This window comes from Lupinus angustifolius, chromosome LG02, assembly GCF_001865875.1.
Source record: "Lupinus angustifolius cultivar Tanjil chromosome LG02, LupAngTanjil_v1.0, whole genome shotgun sequence".
NCBI classification, from domain to species: domain Eukaryota; kingdom Viridiplantae; phylum Streptophyta; class Magnoliopsida; order Fabales; family Fabaceae; genus Lupinus; species Lupinus angustifolius.
The window spans coordinates 9937703-9952598 of NC_032010.1; the positions used below are offsets into that span (position 1 = coordinate 9937703).

The following is a 14896-nucleotide window of genomic DNA, read 5'->3' on the forward strand; positions in this document are numbered from 1 at the left end:
TTCCTACAAATTTACTTACTCATAAAAATTCATATATGTCACAAAGTGATACTTTGTTTATTAACTATTAGTTTATAAGTGACATATGTCACTTTCTTAAATCTCTAGTATGATTTGTAAAAGATTTAGTAGGATAATATATCATTAGTCATTATTTTATATATCAAGAAAATAAATATGTACAGTAAGAGTAGGGCTGGAAACGAGTCCCACTGAGTCAAACTAGAGTTCAGCTCGATTCAGCTCGAGAAGGATTGGTTCGGCTCGAAACTCGACTCAAGTTCGATACAATTTATTTGTTGAGCTCGAGTTCGGCTCGGTTAAAGTTCACGAACTGTTCGGCTCAGTTCAAATTGATTCATTTGGACAACTTAAATAGTTAATTAATTTTTAAAAATACTACAAAAAGTTTTATACATATAAATATAACATTGTTTATATATATAATAAAAATAAATATAAAAAGTAATGCACGTGTCATAATAAACATAAAAATTAGTTTACATAAATATATATCAAGGTAGCTCATGAACCTAATGAGTCGAACTATATCCAACTTAAGTTCGGCTCGTTTATTTAACGAGCTCAATTTTTAGCTTAAGTTCGGCTCATTTTGTTCATAAATCAAGTTTATCGAGCTGAATAACAAATCGAGTTTCGAACGAATACCAGTTCATCGTCAACCCTAACCACAAGTAAGAGTAAACGAATCATTAACCAACCAAAAATCACTTTGTCAAGTGTCATTATTTTTGTGGGTGCAGTGAGAGTAAATTCACAAAATTAATTACTGTTCCTGCAGTAAAGGTTGAATTACAACAGCATTTGTGAGTTATTATTGACAGTGAACCTCAAAAAACAGATGGAAATGAAAAATTGAGAAGAGAAGGACATAACAGCAAAAAGGTCCCTTCTCTCTATCTTTCTAGATTAGGTTGTTTTCTAACAACAACAAAAAGAAAACCCTAGAACGGGGTGAGGTTTCATTACCCCACAATTCTCTTCCTTCATTTTGTCTCATCAATTTCAAATCTTTCAATCTTTTTTCAATACCCATTTCCCTGTTCTCTTTCTTCCACCTAAGGTTAGATTCTCTTTCCTACCGTTTTCATTTTCTCCAATTTTCAATTTTAAAGTTAAATATTCTACAATCCCTAATTTTTTTTTTCATTTTCAATTCGTGATCTTTTTATGGGCATTTGATTAACCTTGATGCTAATTTTCGTGGGTATACAACAGATTTGGTTGGATTGTCTGATAAATTTTGGTTCCGTGGAATGCCGCTTTTACCTAAAAGCGATTTGATTCATATTCGTGAGGTTTGGAACGATAACCTGGAAGAGGAATTCGAGCTGATAAGGGAAATTGTTGATGATTACCCTTACATCGCGATGGACACGGAATTTCCGGGGATTGTTCTTCGACCAGTGGGGAATTTCAAGAATAGTTATGATTATCATTACCAAACCCTAAAGGACAATGTTGATATGCTCAAGTTGATTCAATTGGGCCTCACCTTCTCGGATGAGGAAGGGAATCTTCCCACGCGTGGGACCAATGGTCAGTGCATTTGGCAATTCAATTTCCGCGAATTCAATGTGAATGAGGATGTTTTCGCAAATGACTCGATCGAGCTTTTGAGACAGAGTGGCATTGATTTCAAGAAGAACAATGAGATGGGTATCGATGCGAAGCGGTTTGGTGAGCTTTTGATGTCATCTGGGATTGTGTTGAATGATAATGTTCATTGGGTTACTTTCCATAGTGGTTATGATTTTGGATACTTGTTAAAGCTTTTAACTTGTAAGAATTTGCCTGATACCAAAGTTGGGTTTTTTAACCTTATCAACATGTATTTCCCTACGGTTTATGACATCAAGCATCTCATGAAGTTTTGCAATAGCCTTCATGGAGGGCTGAACAAGCTTGCAGAGTTGTTGGAGGTGGAGAGGGTTGGGATTTGTCATCAGGCTGGTTCGGATAGTTTGCTCACATCTTGTACATTCAGGAAGTTGAAAGAGAATTTCTTTAGTGGATCCTTGGAGAAGTATGCCGGTGTCTTGTACGGGTTAGGTGTTGAGAATGGACAGAGTTCTTCTCATTGAGAGAAGTTTAAAAAAATGAAATTAGAAGAGGAAAAACTTCGTTAATAAGTCAGTAGATCTCTATCTATTTGAGCTGCTGTATGAATACCCACATCTATGTAAACCTTTGGCATTATGTGTCTTATTAATACTTTTTATTGATATTTTTTCTTTTGTTTGTGTGTTTGCCTAACTCAGCCTTTTATTATATTTTTACACCTTTTTTAGTCAATGAATTTGGGCATGACAGCAATTGGCAACTGATACACTGATTCTTAAACCATTCCAAGCATTATGGTCAGAGTTTTTCCGTGCCTAGGCTGTATTCCTTTTAGGGAAGGAGTGGTGGCTTAATAGATTGTCTTTTGAGATCCAGTACATTGGCTCTTCAAGCAGTTTTTTGTGCCAGCCCATCCATTACAAAATTCAAATATTATTCTTTTCGTTAGTTTTGAAAGGAAATTGACCATCCATTTTATTTATTTAATTTGATTTAAAGAAGTAATTAACCAATCTGCTATACATATGCCATTGGTCTATATGAAAATTAGCATGACAACTGATAATTATTTTGGCATAAATTTTGCATTGGATAGAAGAGGAGGTAAAGCTTCTGCCTGCATCATACTTCTGTTTGAAGTTTCATTCCTTGTAAAGCTAAGGCTTACGTTAGTTGTAATACTTGAGATTTCCCTCTACAAAAGATATGGTTGCATAATTTTTCTGCTTTAGCTAACAATTAATTGGTTTTGTTATTAGACATCTGTTATAAATTTCCTAGAGCAAAGGGAGAAAATCTTAGTGAGAGAAAAAATATGGTCATAGCTCTGCTGGTGTTTTTATTGATATGAAGAAAGTTATACCTGTCTTCATATGTAACATATGAAACTTGTTCCTCGGTGGAAAAATAACTAGGCAAATATGAAGTTGAAAGGTTGCCCATAAATGGTATTAGTAAACTGGCATGATTCCGATTAGGTATGAAGTTAATATTATAGACATTGATCTTGATATGTAACATATGAAACTTGTTCTTCGGCAGAAAATTAGCTAGGCAAGTATGGAGTTGAAATATTTGCCATAAATGGTCTTAGTAAACTGGCATGATTCCAATTAGGTGTGAAGTTAATATTATAGACATTGACCTTGATGTTATCCTCATTCTTGTGGTTGCTATTCCTCTCATATTTATCACAATAGCCATAAGAGACAGAAAGTGCCTTTAATTGATTTTATGTATTGTCAAGAAGAGGCATCTTGATGTTTTCTTCTTACATGTGTTAATGTGCTTCCTCGCAGGATGTTGACTTTGACGTAAGACTAGCAGTTTGGTGCCATGCACTGCGAAGGGATTGCATGCACAATACTTTCCATAGCTTTTGCTATTCTTGGAAAAAAACAAACAAGAAGGTGACGGAATTTCCATTTTTATTTTAGCATACTTGTCATTTTGGGAAGAGTCATGATATACACGAGTAATTACAAAATGAAACAAATTGCATGTGTTGAGCCACTATTCATTTATAAAGTTTGTAATTTTGTACTATCATTTCCCCTTTGGAAAGAGCATGCTATATATCATGCAATAGTTTCGTTATGTGAAATTGACAAATGGTCTCTTTAACCAATAAGGTGACAGTCCGCTATTCACTTGCAGTTAGAAATCTTAACAAAATGCATACATACTCTGTTCATCCATCAAGTTTATGAAAATTTGTCCATACGATCATTCTTATGGAAAGAGCATGCTGTATAATGCAAAACTGTTTAACAAATTGCTAGTTGTAAAGTTCGTATAAAATTTATTTGTATTATCGTTTCCTTTTTGGGAAGAGATATGCTATATAATGCGAATTTTTGTTATACGAAAATGACAAATGATCTCTTTAACCAATAAGACAATAGATCACTATTCATGCAGAGTTAATAAACTTTACAAAATGGATATGTACTTACCATTTGTTCATTATAAAGTTTGTATGAAATATTTTTTCATGCTATGATGTCCTTTTTGGTAAGAGTATGCTATCTAATGTGAGTTTTCCTTATACGAAAATGACAGGTGCTCTCTTTAAAGATGGATCACTTAACAAAATGGATACACTCTAAGCCGCTGTTCATTTGTTAAGTTTGTATGAAATCTTTTCATTTTCATCCTACTATTTCCCTTTTGGAATGAGTATGCTATATAATGTGATTTTTCATAGTACGAAAATGACAACTGATCTCTTTAACCAATAGAAAGATAGATAACTATTCACATGGAGTTGCTAAGCTTAACAAAATGGATACATACTAACCAGCTATTAAGTTTTATGAAAACTTTTTGTCCTACCATTTCCCTTTTGGAAAGACTATGCTATATAATTTGATTTTTTTATACAAATTGACAAATTGTCTCTAACAAATAAGCCACCACCATTCACAGATAAATTACAAAATTTAACAAGATGCATGCATGTTGAGCATTTAATGATTCTTAAAGTTTGTGAGAAAACTTTTCCACATGCTCATACAAAATACAATTGTTCTCTTTAACCAATAAGAATAAGGCGATAGACCACTGTTCATTGGAAGCTATAAAAGTTAACAAAATACATACTTTCTGAATAGCTGTTGATAATTTCTCTAGTGGATCTTTGGAGAAGTAAGCTGGTGTCTGGTTTAGCTTAGGTGTTGAGAATGGAAAGAGTTCTTCTCATTGAGAGAGTTTAAAAAAATTAAATTACACGCGGTGACGCGGAAAAAAATTGTTAAGTCTGTTGAAATCAATCTATTTGAGCCTCTCTATGAATACCAACAACTTCTATAAACCCTTGACATTAAGTGTCTTAGTCTTCTGAATACGTTTGAATGTTACTTTCTCTTGTGTTTGTGTGTGCTTAACTCAGCTTTTGCATTATCTTTTTACATCTTTTAGTCAATGAATCCAGTTTCAACTTGGGCATGACAGGATTTGGCAAATGATACACATATCCATCTTATTTACAGCTAGAGAAAAATCCACCCCCGGGTGACGTTCAGTGTGGTGTTTCGTTTCATCTTTCTTGGGCTTTTTTGTTTGTTCTGCTATTTTGTTTGACTTTCTCTGTTTTGTTTTTTCTTCTTTGTCTTCTCTGGTGCAACAATGGAAAGGAATGATCCAGCCTCTGCCTCAGATTTTTATCTATTTTCTGTTTATTCAGATGTTGCAGGTTTGTCAGTGATTCTTACATCGTCCTTTTTCAAAATTGTTTGCAGTTTCTTAAGCTTGGCTTGGGTTCCACAGTTTTTTGTTGTTTGATTGGGTTAGTTTGGGGAAACATTTTTCCTTGGCAGCAAGGAAAGTGAACCCATTTGCTGCTGTTGCTTGATTTCTTTGAATTTGTTTTTAAGGTTTTCGTTCAGCAATTTTGTTTACTTATTGAGATTTTTTGATGCAGTCGCTTCAAAAATTGTGATTTTAGCAAGGACAACCAAACCACCATGAGATTCTGAATCAATTGCTGGTGAGTCTGTGATATCTCTCATTCAAATCAATTGTCTTCCTCTTCTCACCCTTAATTTGTTTTGGTATTCTGGGATGTTCCCCTTTGCTGTATTTCTTTTTTCATTCTCGTGGTTTCTCGGATCGATAATTTGAAGAATGTTTTGCCAGAAATAAGGCATACAGGTTTCTTACCTACCTGGACTACAGAAACTCCATTGCCTTTTAGTTTTTTAAAGATGCAAATCATAATTTCCAAATTTTAATGTCTGCTTTCAGTTTTCATGATTCTTTGATTATTTTAGGCATGGAAACTATTGAATGAATATAACATTGCATCTTCAATAGATCCTGTTATATGTGACCCTATCCATGAGAAGGATATTTTGAGGTTTGTATGATGAACAAAGATCTCCTGTTCCAAACCATGTCCCAATTCCTGTCTATCACAAATGAAAATATGCCATGTCTTTTGAAAAATTTAAACATTCATTATTATTGTTGTTTTTACTTTATTATCATTAGTACATGACAAGATTTTGGTACAAGATTTGAGACAAGGAATATATCTGTGTGCAAAAAGCATGCCCAATATGCTTTGACAGTGAAAATTTGAATCTTCCTCCACCAACTCAACTTGCATTCATCATGCCCAAGATTTTTGATAGATATTTTGGGTTGATAGAAGATTTTAAATGCTTGTTTTCATGTCTAAGATTATAGTAGTAAATTGTTAGTCAGGTTTTAGAAGTTATACTTGGTCTAAACTCCTAATGACATTTGCTTTATGTTGTCAGATTGTGACACTTATCAGCTATTTGCACGGAAATAACTTCTTTAGATCTGAATATTTGGTGATAAATGTAGTAACTCTTTTTTTTTTTTAAAGTAATACTCATTTCAGTCCCTCATTTTTTTTTAGCTTACCAATTTGGTCCCTCATAAATTGATAAACCCAAAATGGTCCCCAAAATTTTAAATGTAGGTCAAATTAGTTATTTTAAGGTCAATTAGTCTATATCAAGTATTAAAAAATATGCTAAAAATGATTAATTTGACATAATTTGAAATTTTTGGGGATTATTTTGGGTTTTTTAATTTTTGAGGACCAAATTGGTAAAGTTAAAAAACATGAAGACTAAAATGAGTATTTACTGAAAGTGATATAATGTTTCATACCCTTTATGTCTTTAAAGTGTGCAAAGCTGAAATGTGCTTTGTCTATTGTTATCTGGTTGACATGTTGTGGTCCAATTTTCATTAACAAAAAAGTTCTAAAGGTTAATATTTACATTATAAGTATCAAAGTAAGAGAATTGGAGTCAAGAGAGGATCTCAAAATTACAGTGGCAGGGTAATTGACTAAACAATAATTATTATTAACTGGCCTTGTTTTAAATCAAAGAAGTTTGAAGAGAATAAAAGATGAATGTCATTTTGAACCAAGTAAGAATCATATCAAATGTTTTCTTTAAACCAAAACTTCAATATCTGCTCAGTTTTTAAGAAAACATGTATAAAAAAACATTTAAAAAAGTTGGTGAGTGATAGAGATGAATGTATAAGGTGTCTAATAGGGTCCTTTGTTTAATTGCTTAACTTTTGAGAATAGCCAAAATTGTTATTTTGAGCAATTTTTGGTGTCCGCTCTTCCATTACAAAGATTTTACTTTTCTTTATGTTGTGAAAGGAATTTCACATCCATTTTAAAAAACTTGACTAAATGCAAATATGATAAGTAGTTATTTATTTATAAATGAGGAAAATGTATAAGAAATTTCCTACCACTATAGTGCATACTGTCCTGATGACCGAATGAAACCAATATCAAAATACAAATTGGTTAAAAGATAATAATAGTAAAATTGATATTCAAAAAATTAAAATTAGATAATAATGATATGAGCAATAATTTTTTATTGTTAGTAATTTAATATATATGTATATGCATGGGCCAATTTCACAAAGTTAAACAGTTAGAATTTAATGGGCAATTAAGAATAAAAAATAACTCATCAAACTACTAGCCAAAAACTTAAATTATAGAAGTTTTATGAACTTTTTCAGAAATCCTTTTTGTTTTTGTGCTGGCAATTCCTTTTTAGAAAGAATGTTATATAATGTCAATTTTCCCTATACAATATCTCTTTAATTAATAAGGTGATAGATATCTCTTCGCAGAAACCCTCACACAAATGGTCTCGTTAAACCAACAACGTGTAGGAAATAGTGTGAAAATACAAATGTGGTGAAAGATCTTCTCACTTGTATAGTTTATTCAACAACTTTTGTATTAGCTTGCCTTTGGAAAGAGTTAAGTTACATTGTGTCAAAATACAAGGTAAAATGATATATTATACCCATAAGAAAAGTAAGATGCATCACAAATGATATTTTATATTTTCATCTATTAATGATTAATTTACAAGTGATATATGTTATATTTGGTACGATGATATATCATTACTCATACAAATGTGATGCCAACAAATGAGGTGATAAACCATTATATACATAATTTTAGAAAATGTATATGCCATGACTATTCATGAAGTTTGTGCGATTGCACATGCAATTATAAATCTTAGTCTAACCAAATTCATTTACCGAGTGCCAAATACTAATCCAACAATCAATTTAACATTTTATATTGCTATAGACTTTATTAAGTTTAAAAGATAACACCACTCCATAATAAAATATTTGGAAAAATATTATTTTAAGTATCCGTGGAGGGATTTGATTACACCAACTTTTACAATACTCATAACTTATTAGCGTTCAGTGGAAGTTTTAAATGAAATTAATCTGAGTCTTATTTACTCCCCCTTGAAATTAATCTGGTGCTTTCTTATAGTCTAAAATTGAGTATTATCAATGATAAAGTAAAGTCTGGAAAATCTGAAATTGAGTCTTAGCAATGATATAAAGTAGGGAAAGTCTGAAATCTCACATGACATAATATGAAGAACCTTAGGAATAAACATATCTTAACATTAGTGGTTTTTAACTTGAGAATCTTACTTGAGGGAAGCACATGGTCTCATACAAGCAAATTGAAATGTCATACTTGCCATCTTCCTTATGCGATATCACAGTTCTTCCTTGTGAAGCCTTGCTCTGAAATTTCAACAGATGTGCATTATTCTCAGTTGTGGTGGTCAACATAATATCAGAATATATTTCTGTCTGAAATTTATAAAAAAGAAAACTGATACAACTAATTGGATCACTCATCATTTCATTTGCATCTTCTATTTCAGAAATTATTCATAATGAGCAGGGATATTTATACCTAACCACAGGCATACCGAAAACATATTTATGTAGAGATTGAATGAAAAAGGTAGCATCAGAATAACCAACATGCAGTTCAGAGCATAAGGAACAGGGATTCTCATTAATGTCAAACTATAAGCTTATTTTTGTAATTCATATAAAAAATTAACTTATTTCTGTGTACATAAACTAGATCCTAGTCAAAGATTGAACTCATTATTGGGGCTGCACTTCATATATTAGTTTTAAATAGATTAACGCTTTAGATTAAAATATCGTATTAGAATAATGAATTATTGCATAATAAATATTTGATGACACCAAACAATGTTCAATATGGACCTAAGGGCTAAAGCATATTCTAATGTGCACCTAGCATGGTGTACCATGAAAATGACCTATTACAACCAGTTTCTGAATTATTACTTTTTAACCAAAAAATGACATTTTTCATTTCTATCCCTACTTTTCCTCCACCTCCAAGACTCAATGGGACCAGGTATCCTCGTCCCCTGCCGAAATCTCACCTTGATCCGGCCTAGCCCACCACCATGCTGCTAAACCTTTGCCCTCAACCTCCATCAACTCACTTCACCACCTGAAAACATATACAATCATAACTCCCCAATCAGAATCACCAACCATGATTGAAAGCACCCCCAGCCTGGACTGGAATCAGTCCGTACAGGCCCCACCATCGAGCCTCCACCAACCCATGTTTTTTCAAGCCTCTGTGCTCCCGGACCACATGAAAAGCGGCCAGTCTGCCACCCCTAAATTATTTATCTTCACTCAACAAGAATCTAAAAGTTGTTACTTGTGCATATAAATCCATCTGAGTTCATTTTATTTCATTCTTTCTTTCCTAACTCATATCATGGGAAGATAGTAATCACTTTAACACTTAAAAACTTAGTCATATACCAACCACATAGGCACATAGTCAGTGATCACATAGTATATGTTATTCCATGAAGCCAATGCAGGTTTAGAAAATCAGTCAGTGCTATTATCAGCCACTCAACTCTCAATGCACTGCTCAAAAAGTACCCAACAGAAAATATGAAACACTAACCTTTTGACTTATGTTCTCCTGCGTTTAAGTGGCCTGATATGCTCCACGATATAACTGATAACCTCTTTCAGTGTAGCCTTCCTTTTCTCCTTGAAGTTCCATAGCTCATTAACAGTATACCCACCACTTGGATTGTATTCCTTTAATTCTTTCAAGGCTGTAACAACAGTTGAATATATCTCATCTCCCCATTCCTGCTTGAGACCATGCAACTTCTCATCTCCCTCATCTATTATTTCCTGAATCGATGAAACATATTTGTTTATGTTCAGCATTATTATATTTCTCTGCTTTAGAAGTATATATAAATGAAACTAGCTTGATAAATTGCTTAAAAATAGTCAAACGGTACAATGCAGGACTTATAAAGTCATACAATCAATGTCATTCCATGTCAGTAACTTAACAAACGGTGATAAAATTACTAACAACAAACCCTCCTTTTTTAGAGACAAAAAAACATATAAAGCAATATATGAGCACCACATATAAGTAACTATGTCAGCCGAACTAAGGTATGAACAGACAGAGTATGTGCTGATGGTATATTCTGAGGATATACCTTATGTTCATCGTTCACTTTGACCACTTTAAATGGATGCCAGGCTGAATTCTTCACATTCTCCTGCCACAAAGAGCAAAGCTCTGCACCCTTTGTTCCAGCTTCTTCAAGAGGATATTTTTTCTTGCAGGCATCTACAAAGACCTTATTATCAAGCTCTCCCATTCTCTTAAGCCCAATGTTAGTTCGAGGACCATTCAGCAATTCGCTCAGCCCCTAAAACATTAGAAACAAAAAAAGGATAAACTTTACACTCCACAATCCTGACACAGTAGCAGAATATAAAAATCTGATTTCCTAGAGAAACTGGAAAAGAATTGTCAAGCAAATAAGTTTACAACTTAGCATGATTAGACACACGCATAGAAGCCGTTACTTGTTAGTTGGTTATTTTCAAGAGTTCATGAAGTGATAGGTTAAAAAGAAAAGCGAAGAAGTTTATTATATGTAACAAAAAAATTACATAGTAAAAGAAATTTCTATTAGAAAGGAAATGAGATTGTACCGCTATCAATTCTTTACGAGCTTTCTGTAGTTCATCATTGCTCTCGCGCTCCTTGGTAATGAGGGTATTGTTCATGAGCTCCATATTTTCTAAGTTGTCCTGTTTATCTAGCAGTTCATCATTCATTTCTTTCATTTTATTCTGGACTGCCGCATCATCTTCATCTCCGAGATGCTTCATAACTTGCAGTTTCCCTTTTAACTCTTCAATTTCCATTTCCAATTTCTGTTTGGCGTCTAGCTGTTTTTCCAACTGAATAATCTTTTGCAAAGCTTCCTCTTTCTCTCTCTACAAATTTTAGAACCACATCAGCAGAAGGCATGCACAATGTATAAAAATAAAGTGAGCAACATATGATATGACGTCTTTTCAATTTCCATAACCAAAACACTAAATAGAATACAAACCTTTTGCTCCTCAACAAGCTTTAGGACATTCTCATCAGCTATCTTTTGCTCTTTTGAGGCCAACTGGAGTGACTCATTCCTCAAGTCTTTCTATAAGGACAAAGTGATTATATCAGAATCCTTAAAAGCACATTATAAACGTTAATGATTTCAGAGTCTATGGTACCTTAAGTGTGAAAAGGATAGTAAGTCAGATATCTGGTAATACATCTTCTGGAGGTTACAATGGAATAAAAGAACACTTTTTTTTTAAAATTAGCACAGGCAAGCTACTCAGAGTTCAATGCTTTATATAACATATATGGGTATACCAGTCCTTTTTACTAATTATCAACCTAAGTGAATGACATAATTAAAACAGAAACCACTTCTATAAATTGATCCTTCCTCACAGTGAATGAAAGCTATGTATTTGGCAATGTTGACTTATGGTACAATAATATAATTCAAAAATGGTGAAAGGCCAATGGAATTGGGATTTGTTTAAAGGAAGAATATGGTCAAAACAAAAACGTAGTCGAAATAAATGGCAACCAATATTGCAAATAATAGAACAATGATAAAAATAGGTAAAATAGTTTGCAAGGATAACTGTAGATAAGCAAGTAAAATTAAGGGTAGAAAAATAATTTAAATATGCAAATAGCCAAAAATGTGTAATATACAATACCTTTCTCCTGTCCTCTTCAAGTTTCTGCCTCTCTTGATCAGTTAGTACCTCTCGCTTGTTCAGATCTCGGCTCCAGGAATCAAGTTTCCGCTTTTTTTCCTCCAATTCACTGCTTAAATTTTCTTGTTCTTCCAAGATCCTCCGCACCTCATCACGAGCTCTGCGCTGCATATTCCTTGATTCTGAAATGTAAATAAAACAATTTTGTAGTGTTACCTTCTTTGCGGTTTTTCCTGTGACTATTCTTCTGTGTTCATTAGCGTACAAGAATGTATTTCAGAACACTAAAGCATATACAGTACATTCAAATCAAAGCACATTGATTAATACATGGAAGGATGCAAAGTCAGATGTTACAAACAGAAAGTAGACAAACCTTCAACAAAAGCACTGTGAAGCCTGTCTTTGTCTTCAAGCATCCTACTCAAGGACATATTCTTTTCATTGTACTTGTACTGCATCTTGTTGAGGTTTTCATTTGTTTCATCAATTTGTATTGCAAGGTTTGCCACAATACTGTTTCTGCTTTCAGATGCTTCTTGAACAATAGCAGTAACTGTCCTCAACTTTCCTTTTTCACGGAGGTATTCCCCCATTGGTCCTTCACATTCATAGTCTTCTTTACGTGCAACCCATCCATAAACATTTGAGCCTGCCTGCAACTTCCTTGAGTTCCAATCCTTTTTACCATGATGTGTAGTTTCAAATGATTTCTCAAATTCACTGGCATTCATGAAGCCATTCCAATCGTTATTAAAGTGCATTACAGCTTGAGAAATCGGACCTCCCTCGTTCAATATGATACGAGCATCTACCGGTTTGTATCTAGCAAATTCCTTCAACCAATAGCTAGAATCATCTGATTTATTCACTACATTAACAATAATGCCCATCCAGGGCCAGACATAAAGTTCATCTTGAGGCAGAGGCTGATTGACAGGTTGGGGTAAATGATCCAGGGCTTGGATTTGCTCTGCTTCACTGGCTAGGTCAATCTCCATATACTTTGCTAGGGCAAGGTGATTTGCCTTTTGTTTTGCACTTCTGTTAGCCGAACCCTTACCGACTCCTGATGCATGTTGATATAACTCTTTATATTTGTAGTCTTGTTTCTTCTTCCCAGCACAGAAAGGGCATCTAAGAGAGCCATTCGGACTTTTAACCTTGTACTTCCCAGCCTTTATTTGTTCATATGGTTTCTGTGCATAGTCTTCGATCTCAGATTCACTGATATCTGAGTCGTCTTCAGAGCTGTAGTCCATTGAAGTTCTGTATACAAATATAACATGAGTTCAGGAAGAAGGGTTGTGTATAATTTTCCAGAAATCATCAAAATAAAAACGTGCATGGAATAAATAAGGAAAATGCTCCATATTAGAATCGTCTCCAAAATTTGTTTTTGCAGCTTGTTTGTAAAAGCGGTCTTGACAAAATGAATTTGTGAGAAGCTGAAAACATAGGTTCTAAAAACTGAAATTCAGCTACTTTTGCAGCTTCTGCTATTTGGTAATAGTAGAAAAGTGTTTTTTTAACAAAAATAATTTTTTGATAAACTGAGAAATTTAGCTTTAAAAAACTGAAACTCAGCTATTTTTTGCAGCTTCTGCTTTTTGGTAAAAGTGATTTCCACAAAACGATTTTATGAGAAACTGAATAATACAACTGAAATTCAGCTAAATTTGTAACTTATGCTATTTTTGTGATAGCTCAACGGCTCAACCAAACATATATCTAAGTTTAAGAACTCATCCCTCTTTTACCAGCATAATCACTATTTTGTGTGGAAAGAAAAAGGCTTAAACAAACAAACCCTATCCTTAACCAAATCCCTAAATCGGACACAACAATAATCTCATTTTGTTCACAAAACAACTAAAATTTCGAACAATGCAGCTCCTAAAACGAATTAAAAACATGAAAAACGAAAAAAATCACGATACTCAACAAATTACACAATTTCAACGCAGAGAAATCACAAAACCCTTGCGATGTTCAGAAATAAAGCCTTCAAGAACAAAATAGATAGAGAGAGAGAAAGAAGATCGTGAACTTACAATGATGAAAGTGAAACACAGAGCGAGAAAGGGAGATAAGTTTTCACTTTTCAGTGCTACTCTTACTCGCTCTGAAAAGCCCTAATAATTCGTTGGTTTGAGAAATTATACTCTGTGGTGGTGCTCCACGGATTTTACATGAACCTTTGTGTTACTATTGGTTGAAGAGGGTAGAGTTCGGTAGGGATATTTTAGGTATTGTAAATTTTTTAGTGTAATCGTTGGTCGATGGGGGATGAGATTGTGGAACGTGATGTGTGTGATTATTAGGATTTTTGAGTCAGAGAACGTGTTGGAATTACGAAGGGATAAAAAAAAACACTACCATAAAGTGTATCACTCCACGTGATTGGTTGAAAAAATATATTTAAATTAAAATTTTAATAGTTAATTAATTTTTTAACCGATCACAAACAATGACATATAGAGTGACACACTCATTTGGGACAGCAAGCAACAATTGGTCCTCTCAACCTATTTGACTAGACTATAATATATTTAAATATGAGTGTGAAATCTATATACTGAAGTGTAAAAATGTATAAACATGCACTTTATTATCCATCATTTATTTAAATTATTTTTTTCTGAAAAGTCTACAATAATTAAATAACAATAGTAAATAATACAATGACAGTGCATAAAACTCATACAATGATGGTATATACATATTTTTCTCTTTAAATATATAAATGCTAATTACATTTCCTATATATTATATTATATACACAACCCTACCTTAGATGTTCAAATAAAACTAGTGTATTATATATCACATTTTAAAACTTTTCCTT

The 14896-nt window shown here is 33.3% G+C and overlaps 2 protein-coding genes across 5 annotated transcripts; one reads left to right on the forward strand and one right to left on the reverse strand.

Annotated features, from left to right (window-relative positions):
- On the forward strand, positions 882–2886 carry LOC109335448 (probable CCR4-associated factor 1 homolog 6). The gene is made up of 2 exons (XM_019571583.1): positions 882–1084; positions 1240–2886. Exon 2 carries the CDS (start codon positions 1278–1280, stop codon positions 2103–2105), a length of 828 nt encoding a protein of 275 aa, XP_019427128.1. The 5' UTR covers positions 882–1084; positions 1240–1277; the 3' UTR covers positions 2106–2886.
- Positions 8451–14230, reverse strand: LOC109335453 (factor of DNA methylation 1-like). Of its 4 annotated transcripts, none has more exons than XM_019571596.1 (9): positions 14103–14230; positions 12425–13317; positions 12049–12230; positions 11379–11468; positions 10972–11259; positions 10467–10682; positions 9905–10143; positions 8920–8930; positions 8451–8706 (listed from the first exon to the last, which is right to left on the reverse strand). In XM_019571596.1, exons 2-7 carry the CDS (start codon positions 13308–13310, stop codon positions 9913–9915), a joined length of 1893 nt encoding a protein of 630 aa, XP_019427141.1. In that variant the 5' UTR covers positions 13311–13317; positions 14103–14230; the 3' UTR covers positions 8451–8706; positions 8920–8930; positions 9905–9912. The 4 variants fall into 4 exon arrangements, with proteins under 4 accessions (XP_019427141.1, XP_019427134.1, XP_019427132.1 ...); XM_019571589.1 differs by lacking the exon at positions 8920–8930 and adding an exon at positions 9723–9724 and having other exon boundaries at positions 8451–8704; positions 9901–10143; XM_019571587.1 differs by lacking the exon at positions 8920–8930 and having other exon boundaries at positions 8451–8670.